Source organism: Cavia porcellus, unplaced genomic scaffold (genome assembly GCF_034190915.1).
Source record: "Cavia porcellus strain 051 isolate PalLab524CR breed Dunkin Hartley unplaced genomic scaffold, mCavPor4.1 scaffold_20, whole genome shotgun sequence".
Taxonomy (NCBI): domain Eukaryota; kingdom Metazoa; phylum Chordata; class Mammalia; order Rodentia; family Caviidae; genus Cavia; species Cavia porcellus.
In genome coordinates, this window is record NW_026947503.1 from 46753467 (window position 1) to 46775884 (window position 22418).

General features: G+C 38.3%; 1 protein-coding gene across 1 annotated transcript; it reads left to right on the forward strand.

The window, feature by feature from the left end:
- Window positions 1–155: 155 nt before the first annotated feature.
- Window positions 156–11632, forward strand: Znf24 (zinc finger protein 24). The gene is made up of 4 exons (XM_005005548.4): window positions 156–300; window positions 2581–3080; window positions 3300–3447; window positions 6083–11632. The coding sequence occupies exons 2-4, from the start codon at window positions 2661–2663 to the stop codon at window positions 6619–6621; spliced, it is 1107 nt and encodes a 368-aa protein (XP_005005605.1). The 5' UTR covers window positions 156–300; window positions 2581–2660; the 3' UTR covers window positions 6622–11632.
- The last annotated feature ends 10786 nt before the right edge of the window (window positions 11633–22418 follow it).

Below are 22418 nucleotides of genomic sequence, written 5' to 3' on the forward strand. Positions count from 1 at the left end.
GGGGAAATGTATAAAGACGACTCCAATGGCAGCTTTCTCTCTTCTCAACTGAACAGAGAACGCTGGGCTATTCAAGCAGAGAGGCGTGAGGCCAAGCTCAGCCTCAATGTGGTCATTGTCATCAGGCCGCCCCTCCCCCGCGCGGAGCGCATCCCCATGGCAACGTGGGCTTTGCCTCTCTCCGCCTCCTCGGGCCTGCAGACCGGAAGCAGTCCGCGCTGGGGGCTTCTGGGAAGCGGCTCGTGAGCGGCGTTTCTGCGTCTGTCTGGGACAGCGAAGCTGCTGCCTCCTGAGCCAGAGGTTTGCGCCGGAATTGGGGGAAGGGTAGGAGGAAGAGGGGGACTCAGGGCTAGGGTTTTCGGACCCCTCAGCAGGAGCTGGCGAGGAAGCGTGGCTCGGTCCTTTCTTGGCTTCCTGGGAGGCACGGAGGAAAGGCCGCAGTCTTTGCATCTTATAGTTGAGGGGCAGGAAGGGGTCGGCGGGAAGCCTGCTCGAGTCTTCAGCACCCGCGAAGTGTTCTCCATCCCTATGTCCGCTGCGACCCTCGCCCTCCCCCTCCCCCACCGGCGGGTTTTGTTCTATTTAGAGGCCCTGGTGTCTCGCGGAGGGTTCTGGGAGGTATCTCTGTGGGAGGTGGGAACTAGGCGGGCCTTGCGCAGAGGCTGCCGGGACTTGTAGGCCAAGCGGGCCGCCGGCGGAAGTGCTACAAACACGGTTGTGGGAGAGTAGCCTATGGTCGTTTTAAGTCCGCTGCCGTCAGGGCTGGAGAGGAAGGCTGGACTTCAGGGCCGAGATGGGGGACACAGCCGTGCCTTAGATGAATGAGTTGGGAAATCACTTCGAACCATTCTCGAAGCAGTGTGCCATGTAACAGAAGAAAAGATATTACATAGAAATCCTTGAGCCATTTGATACAGTAGGGTTATTGACTAGATCCTATTTTTAAGACCACCACACGCCAGAGTATTTAATTAAACCCCTGTATATTAGCTGTCTGATGTGGTTTGTGATTCCTAATCTTCACCTTGAGTAGTTACAGTAGGTTGTATACTCTTTTTCAGGTTTTCTAGGCCTTAAATAAGTATGTTTAGAGTGTTTGCATGGCTCATCCTTAGTACATGTGGTATGACTATGTAAATACTAAGGAAAGGATAGGAAAATAGCCTAAAGATTCCATTCCAGTAAAGACTGGGAAAAATTATGAGTCATCTGATGTAAGGACAAGACTCGGCTACTGCAGGAAGTTAGAATGGTTGTGGGAGTACTTTTTCTTAATAGAGTAAATTTGTTGTCATTAATACTAATGCCTGCCATAAATGAAACGTATTTATGTTGTGATGAGTGACAGTGTTTGCATATTATTATGCAGACTATTTTTTTCCCAATATTATGTGATCTGTCAGTGTGCAAGTAAACATTTTTCTTCATATTTCGTCTCAGTTCTTAAACATTTTAACCTGTATGTATGTATGTATGTTTATTTATTTATTTTATTTTGTCCTGAGACAGTAGATAAGTGCTGTAGACAATAAATGACAGTCTGTCACTAGGCTACATCCCTAGCTTTTCTACTCCAAGGCTGTCCTCAGACTTGCTATATTCTTACCTCAGCTTCCCACGTAGCTGGAATTTAAGGCTTATTCCACCATGCCCAGCCTTTTGAAAACTTTAAAAAACGTTTTATGAGAAAAAAAATCTTGAAATAGATCGTTTTAAAAAGCACCTAGGGTTAGGGATGTAGCTCAGTGAGTGGTATGGCATGTGTGCAAGGTCCTTGGTTAACTACACACTATGGTCTCTTAAAAAGGCAGTAACATTTGAATTGACTTAAGTATCGGAGGAACACCAGTCCTAAATTGCAAATAATGTGTTCAGGGTTAAGCACATTTAAAAACACTGAGGTTCAGTCTTATTTGGATTCTTTTTTTTTTTTGGTCTTTTTCCTTTTTATCGGTACCAGGGATCGAACTCACGACTGCCTGCTTGCAAGGCAGGTGCTTATGCTGCTGAGCTAAATCCCCAGCCCCTATTTGGATTCTTTTGATTATTGAAGTAGGATTTGTTGACTTTGTAGGTCATAGATTGCAGGTTTCTGTAAAGGGCCAGATGGTAAATATAAAGTTTTATTTCTATTTTATTTTTTTATGGTATTGGAGATCGAACTCATGACCTCATGCTTGTCAGGCAGATGCTTATGCTGCTGAGCTAAATTCCTGGCCCAGTATCAAGTTTTAAATATGATTTCTTGTGACTATTCAACTCTGTCAACATTGCTATGGTAGCATGAACTGTGAATAAATTACTTATGAGCACAAACATCTTAATTTCATGTTTTCACATGTCAACATTTTTAACCAGTTTATAATTTATATACTATTTTTGTTACAACTTTGTATAAAAATAGGCCACTGGCTGGATTTGGCTATGAGCTATTGTTTGCCAATTCTGGTTTATGTTATTGTTTGGAGTTTTTAATCCCGTAAACAGAGCAAATATATTTTCCCTCATCAATTAGAATCCACAATTTAGGGAGGATATTTAATCATTAATACATATTTTTTTTAACTTTTTCTACCTCAGGAATACCTATAACGAACAAAAACGGGGTATTTCCCTGAGGCTTTCATTCTGCGTTGTCTTTTCCTGAAGTATAAATCAGGATGTCTGCACAGTCAGTGGAAGAAGATTCAATACTTATCATCCCAACTCCAGATGAAGGGGAAAAAATACTGAGGGTGAAGTTGGAGGAGGATCCTGATGGTGAAGAGGGATCAAGTATCCCATGGAGCCATCTCCCTGACCCAGAAGTTTTCCGACAGCGATTCAGGCAGTTTGGATACCAGGATTCACCAGGGCCCCGTGAGGCAGTGAGCCAGCTTCGAGAACTTTGCCGTCTGTGGCTTAGGCCAGAGACACACACAAAGGAACAAATCTTAGAGCTGGTAGTGCTGGAACAGTTTGTTGCCATTCTACCTAAGGAGTTGCAGACTTGGGTCCGAGAGCATCATCCAGAAAATGGAGAGGAAGCAGTAACAGTGCTGGAAGATTTGGAGAGTGAACTGGATGACCCTGGACAGCCAGTGAGTCTGCTTGTATCTGCTTTTTTTGCATCAGAACCACTGACATAGCTGTAGGCAGTATTAGTTTCCACCCAACTATATTAGAATTATGTACACTTACACCTTCTCCCCCATCCCCCCTTCACTCTCCATTATCTGTGCTACCTTGCCATCTAGGCCTCTCCATGTGGTTTCTCCTGTGTGCTTTCCCATCTGAACAAAAATCTTAATTATTTCTAGGTTTCTCTCCCTCGACGGAAACGAGAAGTGCTAGTAGAAGAGATTGTATCTCAAGAAGAAGCTCAGGGATTACCAAGCTCTGAGCTTGATGCCGTGGAGAATCAGCTGAAATGGGCATCCTGGGAGCTCCATTCCCTACGGCACTGTGGTGAGAATCAAAATTCTAGATGCAATGTAGGCCTTTTCCCAGAGCTCTTCACTTGTTCTTATGGAGAGGGTAGGAGGTGTCACTCTGAACTAGATGCCCCAGACATACTGTAAGACAGTGATGGCAAACTTTAGAGACCAGGTGCCCAAACTGCATCTCAGAATCCACTTACCACAGAGAGCCAACACTGTGATTAATTCTGAATGCTGAAGTCTTTTAGAAAAAACAACTCACACATTAGCATCTTTTGTCTTAAAAACATAACAGAACTTTCAATGCTATAAACAGCTTTTTATTGAAAAGTCTAAGTGCACATTTGGCGTGCTTTTGCACAATTAATATGCTATATGCATGTTGGTAATTTGTTAGAATTCTCCTTTGCACCTCCTATAATACTAGAAAATTCCTTGTAGGTTTCCTGTTGGCTTATAGGACTGCCTACAAATGTAGAATTTTCTAAGTGCATTTTTAGATTTGGAAAATATTTCAGCTGCCCACTTTCCAGGTCTGGGGGTGACTTGGCTTGCATGCCAGCAGAGAAAGCTCTGTGTGCTTGCTGCAGTATGTGTGCCATAGGTTCACCACCATTGGTATGAGAACTTGTATTTTTCTGATAACAGTTGATTTGCTGACATCAGGTTTTTTACTCCTCACGTAGACATCTTCGCCTTTTCTTTCCTTTCTTGAATACTCGTATTTGTCCATGTCAGTAGTCCCAGTCTCTGTATTGTAGACATTATTACCCATTTATCATGTGTTTTACATCCTTGTTTCAGTCTCCTGCTTAATCTTATTGGTACAGTAAGCTTACTTGAAGCCTTATTATTATTATTAAGTTTTGCTTTGTTCCTTGTGGTACTGGAGATTGAACCCAGGGCCTTTGCAATGAGCTACATCCTTGGCCCCCTTTTAGTTTTTGTCTTGAGACAGAATCTTGATAAATCACTAAATTGCTCAGGCTAGGCTTAAATTTGTGATCCCCCTGCCTTAGCCTCTAGAATACCAGGATTTCAGGCATGCCTCTAATCTTTTTGTTTATTGTAGATCAGTGAAATCTTTCTTTTTAGTTACTTTTGTTTTCGTTCCTTCAGAGCCCTACATAGTAATTTTTTTCCCAAAGAGTTTTTGTAGAAATGATTTTTCGGGTGAATACTTTATTCATGTAAAAATAAACTGTTCCTTTGAATAGTACAAAATTCATGCAAAAATAAACTGTTCTGCTTAAATGCAGAACAGTTTTTTTAAAATCTCATAATTCATTTAATTGATGGTTTCCCAATATATTGGCAATTAATGGCATATATATACATGTGCACTCTGATATAACCCAGTATGTTCCTAAAACTGCTGGATGTTACTTTATAATTACATATATTTAAGTGAAATTTTGTGTGAGACCACTTTGGGAATCATTCTTTGAAATAGTTGGAGATAATGCTGGTTTGCTTGGACAGAATATGGTCTGAGTAGGTTTTCTTCCCTTGCAAGAGACCATTGCCAACAAATCACAACTTCCAGGATATAGCTGAAATCATCTGATTATCTGCAATGTTGTATGTTTTCTAGGGGATTTTTCTTAAAAGTACAGTGCTTGGTCTTTGTAGGTGACATTTTCTTGGGTAGAAAACTTCTCCGTTTTTGAATTTTAGAATAATTTTTGCGTATTTTTAATAGTCGCATTCCAGTACTATAGTTCTTCCACATTTGTCCCTATAAGCTTCATAATCAATTGTCTGTTCATGTCTCCAGGCCTCACTGGTCTTCTCTGACCCTTCAGTCTGTCCTCTTTCCCTCTTCCCTTCTCCCCTGTCTTCCTCTGTCTTTGTTCCTCTGTCAAACCATTTTTATCCTAGACCATTTTGATTGCTACTGCTTGCAGTGTTATCACCCATGTCTCTGCTAAGGCTTGAAGTGTAAGGGAATCTTAAATGAGACTGTGCTTAGCTCCACCTACAGGTGGGTAATGGTACCTCATGTTGACAAGGCTTTTCTTTCTCCTTGAATACATCTCACTTAGGCCTAGAAGTAGCAAGTTTTCTAGGTATCATGACAAATACCGAACAGGACAAGCTTTGTTAATAGTAAATATTTTCTTTATTAACGGTGTATTGAATTTTAAGTGTCAAGTGTTCAGTGAGCACCTGATGCCCTCAGGTTATCTTCACCCCTTCACATTCATACTCCTGGGTTCTGCAGCCTGGACTGTGATACATCTTGTCTGGCTCATTTTCAGAAGCAGTTACTGACAGATTTCTTACTATTTTACACCTTTGTGTTTTTATACAATTTCTCTCTTAAACGTAACGATTTTCAAGGGACCATTTTTTTCCTACAAAATTTTGTCTAGACCTCGCGATACCACTTTTTACTGACTCTTAACAGTTTTAGAATCTACTATGTATAACCCTCTTGACTGTTTTACCTAGATACAGTCTTTTAAGTTGTCATTCTCTAACCTTATGACCCTCATAATCAGTCATTTCATTTTTTTCTCTTTTTTGGGGGGAATAGTAAACTTTAACAGGAATTTTCAGAGTGCTTTTTATAGATGTGTACAAGCTGTTTATGTGTAGTGCATTAAAATTTTTTTTCTCCCCAAATAGGAATTGGGTGATGTTTATATTTTCTATTTCAGATGATGATGCTAGGACTGAAAATGGAGCACTAGCTCCAAAGCAAGAGATTGCTTCGTCAGTAGAATCTCCTGAAGCTCCTGGGACTCTCAACATAGGTGTTCCTCAAATTTTTAAATATGGAGAAACCTGTTTCCCAAAGGGCAGGTTTGAAAGAAAGAGAAATCCCTCTCGAAAGAAACAACATATATGTGATGAATGTGGAAAACACTTCAGTCAAGGTTCAGCCCTTATTCTTCATCAAAGAATCCACAGTGGGGAAAAACCTTATGGATGTGTCGAGTGTGGGAAAGCATTCAGTAGAAGTTCCATCCTTGTACAACACCAGAGAGTACATACTGGAGAAAAACCTTACAAATGTCTTGAATGTGGGAAAGCTTTTAGCCAGAATTCTGGGCTTATTAATCATCAGAGAATCCATACTGGGGAGAAACCTTATGAATGCGTTCAGTGTGGGAAATCCTATAGTCAAAGCTCAAATCTTTTTAGACATCAAAGAAGACATAATGCAGAAAAACTTCTGAATGTTGTGAAAGTTTAAGAAATTACAAAAAAAAAATCAGCTCTCAGGTCTTTCTTCAGAAATGAAGACAAAATTTAAAACATGAAGTGATACACAATAGTTTTTTCCCTGTTGACTGTCAGAAAATCTACTGGGAAATACAAAAAAGTCTTTACTCACCATAATTATATTATCTTGAAAGAAATGGTGTTATACCTGCCTAGGAACTAAATAATTCAGGTATTAATGCCTAAATTTTCAATGTGATGTTTATATTTTGTTTTCCAACTAATGAACTGCTTGGTTCTTTGTTCCTTTCTTAAAAGTTTCCTTTTTCAGACAGACAACTTATTTCTGTGTTGATCATTGAAATGTTCTATGTAAGGATACATTCCCTTCTTTAACAAGACAACATAGGAATTTTGCAGTCTGGAAACCATCTTAAACCATTTTAAACTATCTTTTAAAAACTTACTGTTCTGTTTCCTTTTACCTTGTTTAAATATACATTTCAGAAAATAGAAGCTAAAGGATGGCCAAAAGCATCAAAATAAAATGAGCCTTAAGATTTCTGATAAGTTTTGGTGATAAAACTTCAAAAAGAGAACATCTAATTGGGAAAGATACACAAATACTTTGACGTAAGCACTGGAGTGTATCAGTTTAAGTAGTCACTGCCTACAGAAAAACTAAAAAACTAATTTTATAAAAGTGTTTTCCCATGTGTCATTGAAAAGTAGTTTAAACAAGTAACTATAAAGCTGAATGCAGAAATTAGGACATTAAGAATTTTCAGCAAATGGCAGTATTGAAAAACAAATGTAAACAGAAGGTAATGGTCTGTTTTAGCTTTTAGAAGAGATTCACAGATTAATGCATTGTTATTTTACCTTTATCTTTGTTGCAGACAGAATATTCCCTGACAGGTAGGCAACAATTATCAGGTTTGCTTTTCTTTCTTTTCTGGTTCAGAAGGATTGAATACCAGGCTAAAAACAGTCATGCATTTATTAAACATTTTCTACTGACAAGGCACTGTGCTAGGTACTGTAATCCTACCATAAGTGAGTAGGTTTTTCTTCCACTGTAAATCATAGGAGGTTTGGTACAAAGCTGTTATATGCAGTTAGCCTCTTTTCCCTGTCAACATTCCCAGAGGAGGTCACCACCAAGATTGCCAGAGCCATAGTCTTCTCACCAGGGTGTTGTATTTGGAGGGAAAAGAAAACTCAGCTCAAAGAGCTAAGCTGGCTCTCCAGCTTTCTTCAGAGGTGAGTCCAAGATAAACTTTTTCACAGTATAGCAGTTTGAGTCTTTTTTTAAAAAAAAAGCAAAATGAACAATCTAGTAGTATTGAGGTTGAACCTACATGTGAGCTTGAATGGACTGTTCCACTTTAAAAATAACTAGGTTATTAACAGCTAGTTTATTAACTATCAGAATTGATTGAACTATTTTTTAACTTTCAGTCTTAACACATTTTAAAAATGTATTAAAGTAATATGTTGTAGTAGTAGGATTGTATACTCCTTGGCTGAGAATCCCACGTACTGTGGTTCTACTGTTAAGTGGAAAACTTGGGAAGTTAAACATTGAGTATAAGGAAGAGCTTTTTAAAAATGGGCATCACAGTATGGAAGATGAACCATGCAAATAAAAACATTTAGTAGTTCCAGATATTTGGGTTATATCTGGTGCTTGATTTTAAAACAGAAGGTGAGATTTGCATGAGCCTATTAAAAAGCATAGTAGTCCTGGGCCAGCTGGTGGAGGAGGAGGCAGAGTGGAGTTTGTTTATAGATCTTCTGATAACAGTTATAAGAAATGTGCTTTATAGATTAAGATTTATTGAAGTATAAATATGTAGTAATGATATAATGTATTTTAAGTTATACAAGAAAATGTAGGGACTTTTGTTTGGGTCTTTTTCTCTTTTGTGGCTAAGAGGAAACCAGTCAATGCCCAATAAAGCTATAAACTACTCTGCTCTTAAGGTAAAATGATCTTGGGGTGATTGATTTATTTATTTATAACTTGCTTCTTTCCAAGTAGGTTTTGAGATGGAATATTTGGAGGACTGCTGGGACAACAGAATTCTTGTATCAGAGTAGTTAAGAAGAGTGTGAATCTCACATGCTGGAAATTTTATGCTTTTAAATATCTTATATTGCCCATATACAAGGAAATTTCCCTGTGGTAGATTTGTCATAGATGCCAAAGATACTTGGTACTGTGAGAGCAGAGAAAAAGTAGCGTTAGAGTTGGTAAACACATTTTTGTCTCACCAGCTCTGACATCTGCATTGTTCAGAAAGGATTCTAAGGCTAAGGCAAGGCTTTGTGGGGAAAGAGGACTGGGTCAAAAATAACGATGGTGATACACAGGGAAAGGAAGTGATGTGTACTCACCATCACCAGTTAGGCGTACGTTTCTACTAGACAAGTTGGTTCAAAGTAACTGCTTAGCAAATTATATCATCCACACATCAATACCCACACAGATAAAAACTGTAATTTGTGGGGAAACCTAGCTTCTGATGAAGTGATGTGCCAGTTGCCAAGCAGTGGCCTAACCAGGACTCTGGTTAGTAAATGAGATCTGTGTTAGGATGTGCAGACTGCTGGTGACTTACTCAGTAGCCACTGAGCATTTGTTAGTTGCTGTTAAATTTTCTTCTGGTTTTCTGGGAGGTTATGCTCTTCACATTGACGCTTACTTGACATTTAATCATTTAGCATTGTGTCTTTTGTTTGGAGGGGAAGGTTACATGTTTTGAAATATGTTTCATGCTAATCATTGAATTAGTCACTACACCTATCCACCTGTATTTGTAGACTAGGAAATCAAGATTCAAAAACCTGCATGTGGCCAATAAGAGCTAAAATTCAAATCTAGTTTTTGGACTCCAGAGACATACTTTTTCACTATGCTGAGTAATATCTGTTAGGTCATAGTTGATAAATACTACATTTATATGTCCTATGGTTAGCATGCTCATCTGAATTTAAACATGCTTATTTGAATTTTTTATAGTACAGAAATGTAAAATGAAAAAGACATTCCCTTCCATAACCTTACCCAGAAGTGATGGTAGTGTCATTTGTTCTTCCAGATTTAGGGATATACATGTTTAAGAAAAAAAAATTAATAGCGACACTAGGGTTGCTGTGTACAGGCACCAGTTGAAGTGCTTTACCATGGAATAATTCTTAATCCTTGGCAACAATATGAGGTAGGTACATACGTCATTTTATAGGTACTGTGCTAAAACTTGCCTCCCCTCCTCTCCCATTGGTCAATATACTAATTTATTTAACCAACCCCATTTTGACAGATTATTGAGTTCTTTATAGATACAGATATAGTTAACATCCAAGTACATATATTTGGCTACTTATGTGGGTGTTTCTCTACTATAAATAGCTAGAAATGGATTTATTGATTAGACAATGTGCATTTGACATTTTTGAGAAATACCATAAAAAAGATTGTACCAGTTTATATCTCCACTGATAGTAAAAATGCCTGCTTACCTACAGTCCCACCAACACTGCATCCTTAAAAAGTTTTGCTCATTTGATAGGCAAAATGTGTTTTAACACGGGACTGGGGATTTAGCTCAGTGGCATAAGCACCTGCCTTGCAAGCAGGTGGTTGTGAGTTCAATCCCCCGTACCAATAAAAAAAAAAGTGTTTTATCTCTTTGTTGTGCCTTTCTTTGATTAATAGGAATATTTTTTCATGTTTATTAGCCAGTTTCATTTCCTTTGTGAATTGCTTTTATCCATTTTTAATTATGAAAGTATAAATGACCGCCTTCTCATTATGTAAAATGTAATTGATACTCAAGTGTAAGAATCAAGACCATTTTTCCAGGGCTTCCAATCACATTCCACTTTCCACTGTTAGTATATATCCCTCCACTACCCTTTCCATACATTTTCATATGAATAGACATAGCTATAAACGCTATTTTTGCATAAATAGGGTCATATATAGGAATTAATTTTTGTCTCAAAGATAATGAAGTCTTTAAATTTCTCTAATGGTTGAATGAGATTAAATAGTATGAAGATAACATTATTTATTCCCCATTTTTCTTGTGCTGTTTAATATTGCCAAAGTAAACATCTTGTTCAGATGTCTTTGTGCATATGAGTGTATGTTTCTTTAGGTTGGAGTCCTATAACATGGGTTGTTGAGTTGAAAGGTTTGTCATCTTGACCTACGTTAGCCTTCAAAATATTTTCATATCTTCTGTATTTTCACCAACTGTATGGAAAGTGCTCATTTCCCCATATAGCCTTACCTATACTTGACAGTCCATCTGTTGGGCAAAAGAGAGAATCCTAACTTGTTTTGCATTGCCCTGATAAGTAGTGAAGTTGGGTTATATTCACATTTATTGGTCGTTTATAGTTTTCACATTGATTGTATCTTTTACTTACTTTTCTATTGGGTTGTGTGGATATTTGTTGCTTTTGTTTGTTCATCATCTCTTTCCCCATTTTCTGATAACAAAACCCTTATTTATTGTGGTAAATCCATTCCATGTGGCTTAGGTGAGCACATAAATGGCTTGGCCTCCTGAGTCCTATAGCTCCCTAGCCATACAAAGAATGGACATGTAACTTAAGCCAGGCTACCAAGGAGAGCCCTCAAAGAACTGCTGGAACTACTGGAAACAGCGTTTTATGGAGATCCCAGGAAGTAAGGATGATGTAAGCCTGAACTTGTACCACATGGAGAAAACCTGTCTGTGGAGAAATTTGGAGGCTAGCAGAAATGGAAAGAGAACTGAGTTCTGATACCATTTTCCTGGAGGCCCTTGATCCAGCTGTGCCTAAAGCCTGCCCTACCTCCGGACTTTAAAGTTCTGTGAGCCAATAAAGTCCCTTTCTTGTTTTAAGATAATTGGATTTGGTTTCTGTCCTGATTAATATAGGTTATTTGTATTTTCTTATTGATTTGTAGAAACCTTTGTAATTTTAAATTCTAAACTTATACTTCATCCGCTGTATGTTAATAAAACTGGCATGGCCTTCCATGATTTGGCCTCTCAACCTCTGCCATTTGTTACTTCGGTTTTCCTGTTCCTTATACCATACTGTACATAGATACTTTACAGTGGTGTTAGTACTGAAAAGATCTGGATTAATAGTTTTTTACATAACTTCAGTAACTTTGGAAGTTCTCATCCTTCTTCCAGATTCGTTCATCTGGGACTGTAGGACTGAATATTTATTACACTACTAAGTCTGCAACCGCCTGACACTGCTCTTGGAGCATTCCCTTCAAGCATTTGCTGCATATGGAAGACAATTTTGCAGTTTCTTACAAAACTAAAATAGTGTAAAATTGAGCAGTTCTACCCCTTGGTGTTTCCCCAAGAATTGCAAACTTAACATTCACACAAAACCTACACACAGATGTTATACCAGCAACTCTATAATCAGCAAAACATAGAAGCAACTAAAATGTCCTTCAGTAGGTAAATGGGTACACTGATAATTTTAGACATTGGAATGATATTTAATGCTAGCAAATCAGCTATCAAGGCATAACTCAAAGGCACCAAAATACTAAGTGATAAGAGGTCTGAAAGGGTTACTGTAGTAATTCCAGCTATGTGACAGTCTGCAATAGGCAAAACTATGAAATACCTAGAAGTCCAGTGATTGCAGGGGTTGAAATGATGTAGAGGTGTGGAATGCATGGGAATTTACTACTACTAATGCAATAAATTCAAGGGGAAAAATCAAATAAAATAATACGAATGAGATGCAACTAAAGTATCACTTAGAGAAAAATGTATAGCTATACAATATCAATACTAGGAAAAATAATTCTCAGTTACCTCAACTTCTGTCTTAAGTAGAATGACCAAATTAAAAAGAAAAGACTACATTGGAAAATTAACAAAATATAAAAAAAAAAAAAACCCCAAAATGAATTTCTATTCACTTTAACCATTTAGTTTAACCCTAAAGCTATATTGTAAAGGTTTTTTTTTTTTTTTTTTTTTTTTACATTCTAGGCAAACTGGTCAAGAAAAATAGAAATCATACTAGTAATTAGAAGAATAACTTATTGTACAAATTCTCCATATAGCATTCTATCCAAGGTTGCAAACTACTGTTTCTGCTTCCAGTCTTCATTTCTTACGTTATTTAGCTGTCAGTAGCATTTTGCATACTTGTTGCATTTTATTTGGCTTCTAGAACAATTCATATCTTCATCTTTCTGGGTTATATATAGTTGAAGTGCCTGAAGACAATGTTCCAATATTGTTCCTATCAAATGCATTCCCTTGTTTATCTCATCTGGTCCTCAAATCTATGACTTCTGTGTTAACCTAGAACTCTTCTCTGAACTCCAGACTCATCCCTTTGCCTACCAGATGTCTACACTTTGGTAGTGGCCTTAATTTGGATTCCTGATAAAACAGCATTTAAAAAATCTGTTGCTAGACATCACCTGAGTGATACAGTTCCAGAAAAGGATGGCTGAAAGTAAATGGAAAGTAAAGCAAGAGAAAGCAAATTGGGAAAGTTATTACTGAGGTGCAGCTTCTAAACAGGCATAGCTGTTCAGTTAGTCTCACTGAATAGAGGGTAAGCAGTACGAGCTATGTCACTTCACCAAGGGCTGCAGAGAAGAAAAATATTTTTCTTCAGATTCCCTTCTCTGGCTGAACTTCCCTTACAGAGCATCAGTTTCTCCACACTTGCACTATTTGCCAGTGTGGCAGCAAGAATGGAAAGCCAGGGCCAGGGATTCAGCTCAGCGGCATAAGCACCTGCCTAGCAAGCACGAGACCATGAGTTCGATTCCTGGTACAAAAAAAAAAGGAACACCAACAACATAAGATGGTATCTTGGCCAGTAAGATCAAGCAGGGGTCAGCATCCTAAGGGGCACATGATGTCAGGAAATCTTAAAGGGTCATCACTAACAAAAAACCAGAAAACTAGATCTACAAATAGAAGCTGCTTATGTGGGTTTGGCAGTGTCTGGAGATGTTTTTGATTGCCATAACTGAGAAATGGAGGGTTGTTCCTGGTTTCCTGGATAGAGCAGGAAATAGAAGCTGCTTATGTGGGTTTGGCAGTGTCTGGAGATGTTTTTGATTGCCATAACTGAGGAATGGAGGGTTGTTCCTGGTTTCCTGGATAGAGCACAGAAAGGGTACTAAACGTCCTAGGAATCTACAGGGCACTCTCCCACAGCAAAGAATTATCTGGACCAAATAGTGTGCAGAGGGTGAGAACTTCTGGGTAAGATAGTTTTTGCCAGATTTCTCCATTGTAGTTACTATTTCTCCATTTCTACCCTAACTGAACAATCCCTTGTTCCCACTGAAGATGTGGATTTCACATCCTGTAAGTGGTTAGAATCTAAATACATAATTTGAAATTTTTCCATAAGAAAGATTTGTCTCTGCCCTATGAACTCGTACTTTTCTTTGACCACAAGACTTCTGCAGGTTGACTCTTGTGTTCTTTTGACATGCTTTTATCCCATTGTTCTTTGAATTATTTTACAAGATGATCTTGGTTCACCTCATATTTGCCCAGCCTTAGCCTTAGGATCAGTTGCTTCTCAAAGGAGCACAGGTTACTTTAATTTGGAGAATGATATTTATAAACCAAAATCTTGGTATGTTTGTTGATACTGGGGTATCATTGCTTCCAGGTCCTCTTGGAGAACAGGACTCATTAGTACAAATGTCTGTACTATATACTAACTCATGTATAGACACATGTTCTGTACTTGCTTCTCTACTGTATTTTTCTGTGTATAAAATGTGTATATGAGTTAATATTGATGTCTCTGACTAATGTTTCTGGTAATCTTTGAACACAATATTGTGGGTGAAAAATTATAGTCTGTAAATAAGATTGTCTCCTATAAGACAACAAATTTCAGGAGCTTTACAAAAGCTCTTTGTTTCCAATTACAACAAAACCCTATCCACTCTGAACACTAATAAGTATCTTGTCCAACCTTCATGATTACATTGAGTGAAATGTTTTCTGAACAGTATCATTATACAGTACATACTTTATTAAGTCAAGAATATTCTTTGTATGTATGTACTATAAAACCCAAAGCCTTGCCTATGTAATTATATGTTAAATTGAAATATTAATTGGATCACTGTAGGGAATATACAAAGTAAATGATAGGGAACCCACCAAATGCTTAATACCAGAAAAGCAATTGGAATTTTTATTTTTAAAAATTATTTCTATTTTTCAGTTGAGACCTTTGCATGTGTGTTGCCTGTTACCAATACACATCAGAAAAAAGAAATGAATGTTGCCACTTTTAAAGCAAGATCATTAGGGTTTTTTATTTTTAAGCAATACACAAACTAATCATGTAGGCAGTACTTCAGCTATTGTATGGAAAAAATGCCATCTCTATACTAACACATTTCTGACACTAGACATTTTCCATACCAAGCATTTTTCTAAATAGCAACTTGATGCCCTACATTCAATTACAACTCTACCTAGAGTTACCATAGACCCTCAGGTTAAGCTTTCAGTCCCATAAGACTGCCCTCTGCCACTTCAGGAATAAATTACATATCCATATTTTTATTGGTGTTTCTAATTGGCTAAAATCAGAGGTTTCTACAATCCCTGGAATGGCTCACGGAACTCAGGAAAAGTTTACTTATAAGATTTCTGGTTATAAAAAAAATACAACTCAGGATCAGCCAGACGGAAGAGACCATAGGGCAAGTTGTGTGGTAAGGGACACTGAGCTGTCTCTTCCATGTGTGCCACTTTTCATTTAACTTCCGAGTTTACCAACTTGGAGTCTTGAATCCTATTTTTTGGCATTCTATAGAGGATTCCTTATGTAGGCACAATTGATTAAATCACTGACCCTTGGTGGTTGAAGTCAGTCTCAGCCTTTCTCCCCTCTCAGAGGTCAAGTTAAGGTAGGGTAGAACTGAAAAACTCCAATCCTCTAATCACAAGTTCGGTTTCCCTGGCAAGTAGGCCCTATCCTGAGGTTTTCTAAATTCTTTCTGAAAAGTTATGTCACAAACCTAAACTTTGGAGTGGTTGAAAGGTTGTTATGAATAATGATACCTTTTCATCTTTGTTTGCCACTTCTTTCATCTTGTCTTATCACTTAGGAAATTCCATGGATTTTTTAGGAGCTTGTGCTCCTATATTAATGGTTTTGCTTTCTGTGTTTTCAGATATCCCTAGTCAGCCTTGAAAATACAAATATAAAAATAAATGGAATATTCCAGAAATAATAAGTTCTTAGACTTATGAGGAATGTCACAAAACTTTCCACCATCTGGCACTGCTTCCCTTTTCATGTGAATCACTCCTGTCCAGGAAGTCTGTATTAATTACTGTTCTCCTTGCTGGGAACAGGAGCCAACACTCCATAATTCTAAGGAGGAAGTTTTATTTTGGCACATTTCTTAGAGGTTTCAGTCCACGGTCGGTTTAAACAAAGGGCAGCATGTCAGAGAATAAACTTCATGGCATGGTCGTGGGAAGCAGAGAGAGATCAAGGGGAAAGGGAGGGAAATACATCCGTCCAGGTCACACCAGGAACTTCCAACCACACATTTAGCTATGACTAATTCACTGGTGAGCATCACACCACTATGAACATCACCTCCTCAAATTCCCACTTATGAATACATGAGGCTTTGTTGGGAATAAGACTCCAGACTCAATTTGTTGGTGTCAAAAAGAATGCACTGACACAATAAGAAATTTTGACAAGGCAATTTCAGTTTTTCTTTTGCAGAAGAAAGAACGAGGTAGCAGGCATGCATGGAACAAAGGAGGGTCAGTTCTTTTATGCTAATACAGGAGGTGAGTAGCTGGCCTCCTTCCCACTGGCTGGATAGAAGTTTCACAGTCCATCCTGTTGGCTAATTCAAGCAGTATGGGAATAATCATAAAAGTTATTGAATGAGGAGGAAATGTTTAGAGCAGAAAAATCCTTGGCTCCTGATAAGCTGTCCTTGATTTATAGCTATGTTTCCAGGGTTTGAAATGAGCAGGCAACATTGTGACTGGTGTGTCCAGGAAGGGCTGTTCAGGGTGAGCCAGAGCCTGAGATAGAGACAATCCCATTTGATAGAAAAGATAGACCTTATTGTTTTTCACAACCACCCCCACTTAAACATGATCAGTTTTCTTCAAACTCCATGAGTAGGCACTTGTTGTGTTCTTCCATCAGAAACAGTTTAGCTAATAGGGTGGGGGATATTGTTTGGTGAGAGCAATTTCTATAAGTCTCTGGGTGATTTTTCTTGTGAAAGGAATAACACAGAAACCCATGAGAATGAGATCTCCAACTACTATTATTGGGAAGGTAATGATGGATGTCATCACTCCTTTCCATTTACTATCACTCCAAACCATTGTTCTGGAAGGTCAGTGAGAGTATCATTAACACCTGAGTTTTCTGCCAATTTGTGTACTAGAGTGGTCAATTCCCTTTGTGATGGTCCCATGTGGGGCCATGTATTGAGGATGAATGTGCAGCTTTGGACACATTATTATGCAGACACTGCCATTTTCTGCCAATATCATATCTAACACTAGTCTGTTCTCCCAGGCCATCGAACTGGTAGGCCCTAATTGTTCAGATATTCCTTATGTGGCATCCCTTGTGTGGTTGACAAATCTATGTTGGTTATAATAAATGTAATTTGTCCAATCTACATTTTTGTTAATAGTGGGACAGCAAAACAAAAAGAGTCGATTCCTGCAGCTATGTGGTTTTGAGCCTTTAATTCATTAGGATACCAATCAGGATACCAATAGTCAATGTACAGGTCAAATGACCTGCCAGGCATTAGATCTATTTTTTTCCAGGACATTCCAGAATGGTCTGGGAATGGAAGAGAAAGCTAAAGCTGAGCTGCATGGCCTAAAATGGCACTGTTAAGGTACAGAAAGTAATTTTTTCACAGAACAGGGCCTCTGTTTCAATCTTCTGGTAATGTATTCTTCCCTGAAGTACAAGTAAGCTGAGAGAAGATTTTAGAATACAAATGTTTTTAGATGCAGACTGATTGTAAGAAATACATTTTAGAAATTTCTGGGAATAAGTTGCAGTAGTAAGCAACAGAGAAAGACCCTCTCTGAGATTTGCTGTCCAGGCACTGGAATATAGCAACACAAGGAAGAAAAGAAGGTGGGAAGTGGGTCCCCTGGCCTCAAGAAGGATTTGAAGTGAGAATTTAAGCACATGGGGAGAGCAAAGAGGGAAACTTCAATGGACAAGAAGGAGGTAGCAGGTGGCACCTTCTCCCGGAGTTGGGGCCCACTGCATAGGAGGAACAGTTCAAAACTGCCAACACAAGGTGACTGCTGGTAACCCTGGAGGCCTCCAAGGAAAGATACAGCAGTGCAATAGAGGAGTGGATGCCATGAACTCCATTGGTTGGTGAGTGAAGCAGATTGTGGCCGTCCTGCAGGAAAGGGTAGTTGGCCAAGAGCCATTTTGGGAAGGACCTACTGATCTTGGAACTCAGAACAACTGCTGGCTCCATCTAGCAGCTCCTAGCTGAGCTGAAGCCCATAGAATGTGCACTACAGCTGCAGGCTGAAAGGGTCTGGTTCCAGTCTCATGGCTGGAAACCAGCCTGAACTTCAGATGAAATAAAAGTGCAGGCTCACTGAGATTATCCACTACCCCACTATGAAGCTACTGCTGGCTTGCTTGGATAAATCAACATGGCTTGGACTCTGTCTCCACATGTTGTCTACTAGTGACAGCAGAAACAAACCTTGAAGAGGACTCCCCCCACCCCCCACATTCCTCTTCCCTCTTCTTGTTTTTACATGAATGTGAATGTGGTTTCTAGGGGTTTTTTTTTGTGGTTGTTGTTCTGTTCTTCCTTTTATTTCTTCTCTTTCACTCCTCTCTTCTGCACATTTCCCTAACTCTGCATGATTTCCTTTGTCCTCCAGCCTTGCTTCTAATCTCTTCCTTTTACTTCAATTTCTCTATTTTTCCTCTAACCTCTTTGAAATGTTCTCCCCTGAGAATAAAATTGGCATATTTCAGGTTTATTTACTACATACAATTTTCTGGTTTGTTTTAGGTTTTGTTATATAATCTTAATTCATATGGTTAAAGGTAGTAAATTAATGGTTACCTCAGTTTGTCATTTTTTAAGCTGTGTTTGATTCTATTGTTATTGATGATTGTACCACTTCAAGCCTGGAGTGGTGGCACACACCTGTAATCCCAGCACTTGGGAGACTGAGGCAGGTAGATCGTGGCTAGTTGGAGAACAGCCTGAGCTACAAAGTGAACTCAAGGCCAACCTGAACTGCATAGTGAGACCCTGTCTAAAAAAAAAAAAAAACAGCAAAAAAAGCAACTCACTATAGGAAATTTACAAGCATCAACTCAGGAATCAAACTAAAAAAAAAAAGGATATTTAAGCAAGATGCAAGAGGTTGGGGATAAAGCTCAGTGGCAATGTGCCTGTCTGGCAAACACACTCACAAGAAACCAGGGGGCAATGAGGTGCGATATTCTGAAAGCTACCCACCTGGCCTCCCTGAAGTGGTAACAAAGCAAATGAACAAGGCTCTAGAAAAAAATAAAATCAGAAATAATTTTTCAGGTAACTACAGGGATGGTGACAAAAAAAAAAAAACATGCTTAGTGCCTCTAGAGCAAATACAGATTTTAAAAATGGAGGAGCAAAGGAACAGAGCAGCTAAGGAAAATGATGGAAATCATGAATGTCCAACATAGGAAAGAAATGGAAAAGTGAAATCCATAAACAGATTCAAGCAGATATCCAGGACACTAAAATTTCCACTGAAGTATCTGCAGCACAGTGAACCAATGAAGGCAGAATCTCAGACTCAGAAGACAGGTTTGTGGTTAGTGATTTTGAAAAGAAAGATTTCTTAAAAATAGCAAGGGAGCACCAGAATGGCTTTCTGGTCCAAAAGCCAAGATGAAAGGGATGGACAATTGCACCAAAGTACACGTGCCATTTCATCTGTGCAGAAGGGAGCCCAGTAAAGGCTCCCCATAGTACCACCAGACATCTGTCCGGGGCATCCAGATTTGCAAATTATTCTGGATGGTGTCAGAAGACCAGCTTTCTTTTTTTTTCTTTTTTTTTCTTTTTTTAAATTTTATTTAAAGGAGAAAAAAAAACAAAACTGTAAACGGGTACAAGTAATACAGAATTTCAAAAAAAAAAACAGTAAGAAATCACTAGTTAATGGATTACATGTTGTCATCTTAGAAATAGTTGTTCAAGTTACAGGATTAAAGCATACAAAGTAGACATTCAAGCAGTGAGACTGCAAACAGTTGCGTTCAATGACCCAACAAAAACTTAGTAATATGGTCATCCATCTTAACACACCTAAACACACTTGCAGTTGTATCCTTTAGAGTACTTTTTTTCCCTCTCGTTTTTACAACAACATTTACACATTTTGGGTTTTATTACTCCCATAGTTCTTGTTACTTTTTTCGGAAGAGAATAAAACCAAATATGACAAAAGAAGGCAGTCAGTCAAAACAAAGGATAGACATAGTACATGATGTAAAAACAGAATACAAGGTAATCAACAATGGTTACCATAATGCCTCTTGCTACCTTAAAAAGAATTGCCTATATCATTAGGTATAATAAAATTGAACAAAACAGTACAGAACAAGACCAATAAAACCTAAATATTGGAGACATTACAGGACTTCAAAAGAAGGTAATAGTCAAACCAGAATGGATGTCATAGTGAATCTTACTGCCTTCAAAGTAGTTGCCTATATCCTCAAACTTGATACTATCAAACAGAACAGAACAGAGTAAAACAGTCAAAACAAGATGGTGGGAGCAATACAGGGCTTCAAATCCAGTTAATAGGAAATCAAAAAAGTTACTATAATATATCCTGCTAATTTTTCCCTTAATTAAAAATAATATAATAATAAAATAAATAAATAATTTCTTTTTAAAAAGGGGAGATTGAGATAAAAGAGGACATAACAACATAACAATACAGGACAAGGCATAACAATTTCAGCAACCTAATGCTTCACCACAAGATAACCCGACTTAATAGTAGTTACCATAGTGAGAAGACCAGCTTTCATTGTACCCTGTCATATTGCCTAAGGATGTCACCTCTGCCTCCTGCCACTTTCTGCTGCAAGAGGAAAAGAAAGAATCTTTTTCTGGTGGTCAAGTAGTCCTCCTGTGCTGATCCATAGGATCCTAGACTTCAAGAAACAATAGCAACAATGTCCAGCAAGACTAATAGCTGTACTACCCTGGAAGACAACTACCAAGTACATGAGGCTTTGTGGATCGGAAGACCATCCCAGAGGAAAGGGAGCCCCTTGCTCCTCCTAACAGTCACTTTTGTTACAAGCATGCATAGGACATTTTATACATGCTGCCTAAGCATTTGTTTCTCCATATCCAATCTTTATTTATACAGGTGGTGTGGGAGGAATCAGAAAAGTTATTAAGAGAGGAGGGGTGCAGAGTCAAGGGGGAATGTGGTGAACAGAAAGTCCTGGCTCCTGGTAAGCTCTACTTGGTTTATAGCTGTGTTTCCTGAGTTTGAACTAAGCCGGCACTGGTGTGTTCAGCAAGACAGAGCCTGAGACAGGGACAATCCTGTTTGATAGAAGACAGACCTTATTGTCTTCCACAATCTAGATTTAAACCATAAAAGAATGCATGTTTTATAAACAACCTGTCCATTGTTACTTAGTAGCTGCCTTGGCCATGTCTTACCATCTCTGCAAGGCATTTCTTGTGTTTGAGTAACTATTTATTTACTCAAAAATGGACCAATGAGCAAGCGATTTGCTGGTGATTTGGATATGCCAAGGAGAAGCCATAGAGTGGTTCCTTGAAGTAAAAAGTAAAAGTTTTTAAGGAGAAAAAAAGTCACATACTGAGATTGTGAAGATCTACGGTTAAGAATGAACCTTCTATGTGTAAACCTATGTGTAAACAATAAGAAAGAACCTTCTATGTGTAAACTCAGACTGCAAGTTATAGTCTTGCTGTGTGTTAAGTGATGAGTTACGACAATTTATCCAGTTTAATAATGTGGAAGGTTTTAGGAATCTATTGTGGGTCTTGGCACATACCTCCTATCAACAAGGAGATACTGATATATTTACTAGAAATCATTACTTCAAAATCACCATTTTTGTTCAAAGATTATTGTATGCAGTAAAGTAGAAAAAACTACACACTTGATATTGGGTAATTTCTTTTTTAAATTGTTTCACATATTTAAAAGATGTAATTAAATGGTAGTAAAAAAAAAGTAATTTCAAAGCAATAAAGTTTGGGGCTGGGGATTTAGCTCAGCGGCATAAGCACCTGCCTTGCAAGCAGGCAGTCGTGAGTTCGGTCCCCGGTACCGATAGAAAGTTAAAGTTAAAAAAAAAAAGCAATAAAGTTTATGGAATGCATTATTAAGAAGGAAATAAATCAGCATTTACTCTGTACACGACCTTGTACAAAATCACTCTCACTAGGATAACCGAAACTAGACCAATGAAAAAAACTGAGAAAGGGGGCAACAGAGTTTCCTAGTAAGTTTAATACTAGCATGGAATAGCATGTTTACACATAAGAAACTTATAGACAGATGTCTAGATTCATCAGAAGATAGGACTCCGGTTGTCAGGAGATAAATGTTCAATCAGTGTAAATACTGGTTAAGATATGGAGATTTAAGTTTTGCCTGCATTCTCTAAAATAACTTCTGATATACAGATATTTGGACTCATTAAAGCTTTAAGATTCTAAAACTAATTCATTTCCAAGTTCTG

Coding starts and splice junctions, on each gene's coding strand:
- Znf24 (XM_005005548.4), top strand. CDS start 2,661: ATGTCTGCACAGTCAGTGGAAGAAGATTCAATACTTATCATCCCAACT. Junction 3,081..3,299: donor TGGATGACCCTGGACAGCCA/GTGAGTCTGCTT, acceptor AATTATTTCTAG/GTTTCTCTCCCTCGACGGAA. Junction 3,448..6,082: donor CCATTCCCTACGGCACTGTG/GTGAGAATCAAA, acceptor TTTCTATTTCAG/ATGATGATGCTAGGACTGAA.